Consider the following 6,132-nt stretch of genomic DNA (forward strand, 5'->3'; position numbering starts at 1 on the left):
ATTTACCATCACTTTTCTCTTGTGGGGTTGCATCCAGAACTTGCCATCCATCATAATAAGATCCTATATCATCTCTGGTGAACCAAGCTTCATTCCATACATGAAAGTTCCTGAAATGAAACCATTAGCATTAGAATATGGGGATTAACAATTAAGTAAGGACGCTGTATGGTAGATTTTAGGTACCTGTCTACTTTTTACATGCTACTTAAAAAAAAAAGCAGACCTTGCAGCTGAAAAGCAAGGTCTGCTTTTTTTAAAGTGGCCCCCCTTTCCCCTTTAGAAAAGCAGCATAAAAATTAAATTAAAAAACAGTAGGGGAAAAAAAGTTAAAGAAAACCTCTCAGTTTGCCCCTTTTTCCCCCAATGGTATTGACCTTGTTCATTTGTTGAAGGGCCTAGAATATAAACGGTACCTTAGGTAAGGGCATGTGACCTTTGCCCATGATGCTTGTGCCTGGGCAGCCAAACACTGGGTCCCACCGCTGTTCCATGAGCAAAGGGAAATTGGTTATTAATACTGTATAAGCAGCAATATGGACTGACACAGAGCTTATAAATAGATAAGTGAAAAGGGAGAGGCAGGGGAGCGCAGTAAAGGTGTGTATCAGCATCGGCTTGAAAAAAAAGGTTTAACCTTTGAAACGCATCGCCGTCAGCCCGGTCTCCACGGTTCTTCAGAGTGTCTCCTACACTCCACCCGTCCACGGACACCGCTCGCTCCTTGACACCAGGCTCCAACCCCCGGAACTTCTACCTATGACCTGCTCTTCACGGCTCACGCCGCAACATCCGCACTACAGGCTTCTCCAGCAAACGCCTGCAGGTCACAGCTCCGTCGGGCTGCCCGAAAGCCCCAGCGTGAATCCTTCTCCACTGCGGCTGAACACTCCGGCACCTCCAACCGCTCTCTAGCTCCCCCATCCAGGACAACACGTCGCTCTACCGCTCCACAGCACCTGCCATTAGAGGACACCTGTGCCAGCACTCCTGAGGACCACCCCACGGCCCACCGCCCAGGCACCACACGGGCCGCACCGTCATCGCTGAGAGCCGCCCTCCACTATCCCCACGGTGAGTTACAGAAGCCCACCCCTTCTTCACCCACCATTGCATACCTCACCCCCTCGCGTTTGTATCCCCATCTGCCTACTGGGTTGAAACGCCACGCCACCCTGAAAAAGAGGGATCACTACCACCACCACTCCACCCCATCCGCTTCACTGCAACCCGACGATTACAAGCGAATACTCACCCAGCCTCAGGTGAGTACAACACTTACGCTTACACCCCACTCTACCACATTTATTGCGCTAGGTAGTGGCGCTTCCGTCTCCAATTTTTGTTTCCCTACAGCACACGTGTTGGACACCCCGGTCCAGACAGAACGGAAGCCGCACACCTACGCCACCATCCCGTCCCCCCCCCCGTACTTATACCTACCACACTAAAAGCGTTAACCGGTGTACTCATCAAGTACTGCCGCCCTCCTCCGAATTTTCCCCGTACCTCTGACAAGCACCATACAAGGGGTAAAACTCTCAATTTTTCATGGTAACTACAATTGAACCTGTGGTTAGTTTAAATTGAACCTTGTGGTGTCTCTAAGTATCTTTGCAAGTATCCTTAAACTGATTGCAGCTTCCCTGTGAAACTCCTGGGATTCCTGACCCAGGCTGTCCTTGGCCTTTCCTGCCCCTGTTATTAAACTGATAAAAGGTCACAACCTTTACTGCTCGCTTAAGATATGGCATTTTACAGGTGAAGGACAGAGGTGGGACATAGCATCAGGAAGGGCACCTAATCTCAACAAATGTACTTGCAGAAAAAACAAAGGATTTCCATCTTGTTGTCCATCTATGTTAGCGGGGCTACCCATCCTAAATATGAATCAATTGTGGGGTGCCGGAGGATGTGATCTTAGGTTGGACTGAGGCTATAACCAAGATTTGCCTAATAGAGTCCTTCTGGGTTTTTGGGTTTTCATGAAAGTTATCTGAACGATATCCCTAGCAGACACCCCTAGGTGCCTCCTCTTCAGTTTTGGATAAAGTTAGGAAGGGGTTAATGGGGCTCAGCCAGCAAAACAAAATGTTATATACATTCTAGCTCTTCCACCCACTAAGTATTTATTTCTTTGTCTCCTTAATAGATTTCCCCCATTTCTGTCCTGGTGATCTTTCCCCCAAGCTATCAATCTATAACAAATACGTTTTGGCTGGGGTTCTACTTTATTGAAATCATTGCTCTGATAAAGAACTTCTAAAAGTTCCTCTATAACAGTTTAAATAAGTTTCAAATCCAGTTACTGTGTTAAGCACATTCCTCATACAGTAAACATTAAAAAAAATTTAATTTACCTCCCCTTACTGAGACAAATCCTCCCATAACACGCTCCCCTTTCCGAACACTGCCGCTTACAGTGGAAGGGTTTCAGCCGCAGAGGCAATGCTGTAAATCTAGAAAGCAGTGGACAGGACTAGGTGTAGCTAGATGCTAGATAGAAGCTACAGACTTGGAAATCACCAATGCCAAAGCTGATAACCACACTCCCTGCAACATCTATTTATCTCAGTGTAGTGCAAGCAGCCACAGCCTACATGAGAGTGACAACTCTGCTCTGAATTTAGGAGCTGTGCAGCATTGTGGCCACACCATCATGGGCTGCATTAGGTGAACATCAACAGGTATTTGTAGGACTTTGCAGGGGACGGAGAGGAAGCTGTTACTGTAAATCTACTTATAATTAAGTGCTGCATTACAAAAGACATTTTTTAATGGAAGGCCATAGTTCAATTTTATGGTTGGTGTTTACCCAATGGATGCTGTACTTCTGCTACGCTCGTGGTTTTCAGTCCCAGAAAACGGCATTATAATTGGTAGCCCCCCTGCTGTTTTATTATAAAGGCCTTATTATAAATACATTATATCATCAAAGCAAGAACCTCCATTATGGACATAAGATGCAATGGTTTATTTTCACAATTTGCGGCAATAAAATATTTTTATTCATCAGGGATATAAAAATATATCTATTTTCTGATTCCATCATTACCATATACTGTCCTCACCTCCCATATTTTCCCCATCTGAGTCATAGAAAGTATCAATACTGAGATTCTCATTGGTATCCTGAGCAGAGGAAAAATTGGTGACGATGCGATTTGGAATGCCCAGGCATCTCATCACTGAAAGAGATAAAAACATGATGATTGTATGTTGTTTGCTTTTTATGCCAGATTTTGTTTTCCTACATTTAGGGCTTAGATTAGTAAGTACATTTATGGCAATCAGATTCCATATTTTAATCATGTGATTTCAGTAAACCTGAATTCGGGTTGTTTTACAAGAGTTACTGTCCTACAGCTTTGTACTTCATAGTGCTATGGGCAGGTATATTTGAGGATCAGATTGGCTTTGTTTGCCAGTCTCTACAGGGCAAAACATTTTTGGGTACATGTTTTTGTTGCAATGCTATGTCACCTGTGCATAGTACGCCGGCAAAGACCCAGCACTGTCCATATTGAACTGGACCAGAACTTTCCCACTTTTTCAGTATGGCCACACTTCCTGACCAGCTTGTAGGGCTACGACCACCAGCATAATCCCCACTCCAGTTGCCCTGAATCACTCCTTTGTCACCATTACTGTTAACCTTTAAAGAAGAACAGACAAACTGTATGTTAGTTTGGTAGAAAGTAATTTCTTTTCCTTTATTTTACATAATCCTTATTTTCACTTTCTATCAACAGAATACAGTCAAATCAAGAAAAAGACATTAAGTACATAAGAAAAAAAGAAAAGACCTCATTCATGCTGGTGTCCCTAAGCCGGTTCAAAACATTGTTTACAAGCACTTAGATCATACCTCAGTAGGGACACCAATGCAGAAGTCATCAATGAAAAAACAAGAAACAAATATGCTAGGGAAGGGACAAGAAAGGGCAGGGTTGGAATGCACACACAATGAAGTAAATATGGTACAAATAAAATGTAACAACAAAAATAGCAAGAACAAGCAGGCCAGCCGGGTGAGCAGCTAGTAGATTAACACCAAAAGTCTTTAGTATTCAAGCACTAAGGTCCCCCACTAGATAACCAACCAAAGTTCATGTAGAGTTCATATAGAGTTAATTGCCTCTGTGTAGTCTGTGAGGCGGAGACATCCAAATTTGACTCAAGAAAAAAAAGTTAAATCTATCCTAACTAGGCTTCCAACCTCAGTAGTTAGGCAAGTAAGCTTCCACTAAGCCACTGAACCCTTTGAGTGGACAGAGCAATGGTGGAACCATGTAGCCTAGATGTTGTTTGTATTTTCATATCTATCATTACATGTGACAATCCATTGATCAGACTCTATGATATCTGTAACCAAATGGATACACTCTGCACTAGATGGGACTGAAGGGTGCCTCCAGTGTAACAGAATTAGGAACTTAGCCATGCTTAGGAGATGTGGTAGGGCGCTGGATGTGTACTGGATCATTGAGGAGGGCAAAAGGTGCAGTAGAAAAGCGAGGGCTGGAATAGGAGGTCCACATCAAGAATGGCCTTGATTTGCTCTTAGATATCCTGCCATGGCTGACTGAGCCAAGGGCGATCCCACCAGTGAGTACCCACTGGCCCACATCTTTTTCATGGCTTTTCCTTTTATAGGATCGCAGATTATAGATATTAAATCTGTTTAAATCTTTGGAACTATAAATAAAGCATTGATAAAATTGTAACTATATCACAAAAAATAAAATCCCTATGTATCACCAATATGCAGGTAAAGGACACGCTCCTGCCACACCCCTAGTTATGTGGATGGGTCAGAATTAATATGGAAAACATGAATGGTTAAAATACCAGTTGCTTTTTTCATCACTACTTTCCTTTACCATTCAAGAAAACAAAATTCAATCATTTAGAAGTTGGGTTTAAGATTTAGTGCATTTTTGGTTGTTAAAAGGTAAATATTTTATGGAGGTTAAACCAAAAAGAGGTACTGCTAAAGAGGAAAGAGATATAGGGATTTGGCTCCAAAAGAGGGACAATCCCTCTAAATGCAATTTATATAGGTGTTCAGGGGAAGGGGAATACATTGTTGAAAGGAGAACTATGGGGTCAGGGCTTTTCCCCATAGTTCTCCTAAGGGTCACGGGAGAACACAAACTAGCGTTCTCTCTTGACCCAAAGCTCAGTATACCGCGAGCTACAGCTCGCCGTATACTAAGACGCCGCAGCCAGGATGGAGCCCGACAATACTGTCTGGATCCCCCCAGCTGCGGGATTGACAGCTGGCTCTGCCTATCCAGAGGCAGAGCCAGCTGTGCCCACCCCCTCCCCCGTCCGTTTGGCCAGTCATCGCTGGAGGATCGGACAGGGGAGGGGGGATCCCTGCAGGGAGCATGAGTGACAGTCACGGCTCTCTGCAGGGATAGATCGAGAAGTGAGCGAGCGACGGTATGTGTTCGCTCACTTCCTGATCTACTGAGCCGACCTGTGACAGTTTCATTGTCACAGGTCGGCTCAGATTATGAGGCTGTGTGAAAATCACTAGCCTCATAATTCTCCTTTAACTGTGAAAAAGGCAGAATGTTCCTAGATGGTTTTAGAGACATTCTGCGAGCTGCCACTGACTGGTGGAAGTGCCTGGGAGGAAATTGCAACACAATGTAGCCAAACAGAATGTGGCAGGTAGGGAGATTTGGTAAAGGGGGGACTCCAAGACTTCACCCCTCTCATCTTCTCCATAACATAGAGGGGCAGGGTTTGGTAGTCCTCGGCAATGGCAAAGAATGTAACTGATAATAGTCAGCTCAGGCAGAGAGCACAGAAAGTTATCAGCATAGGAAGTTATACATTCACAAGATTTCTGGCAAGATGCATGGTGACTTACCATTGCACTACACACTCTTGATACTGTCTTTGGATCATGTAAAAGGGATACATCTACCAACTTTTGTTTTTCCAGAATGAGCAAACAGATTGGCAACATTTCTTCCTCAAACTAGATGAGAGACAATATAACATTATATATTATTATTATTATTGTCATATATATTAATATATACACACACGCACACACACACATACACACTGTATATGTGTGTGTGTATATATATATATATATATATATATATATAT

The 6,132-nt window shown here is 43.6% G+C and overlaps 1 protein-coding gene across 1 annotated transcript in view; it reads right to left on the reverse strand.

The window, feature by feature from the left end:
• LOC108789308 (protein-glutamine gamma-glutamyltransferase E-like) overlaps positions 1-6,132 on the reverse strand; it is a gene marked incomplete at its 3' end in the record, with an annotated part of 16,560 nt that overhangs the window by 4,294 nt on the left and 6,134 nt on the right. The window contains 4 exon segments of the mRNA XM_018559281.1: positions 7-110; positions 3,056-3,188; positions 3,484-3,655; positions 5,885-5,995. Of these exon segments, the coding sequence (XP_018414783.1) occupies positions 7-110; positions 3,056-3,188; positions 3,484-3,655; positions 5,885-5,995 (520 nt within the window).

Source organism: Nanorana parkeri, unplaced genomic scaffold, assembly GCF_000935625.1.
Source record: "Nanorana parkeri isolate BGI_ZX_2015 unplaced genomic scaffold, ASM93562v1 scaffold387, whole genome shotgun sequence".
Classification (NCBI taxonomy): Eukaryota; Metazoa; Chordata; class Amphibia; order Anura; family Dicroglossidae; genus Nanorana; species Nanorana parkeri.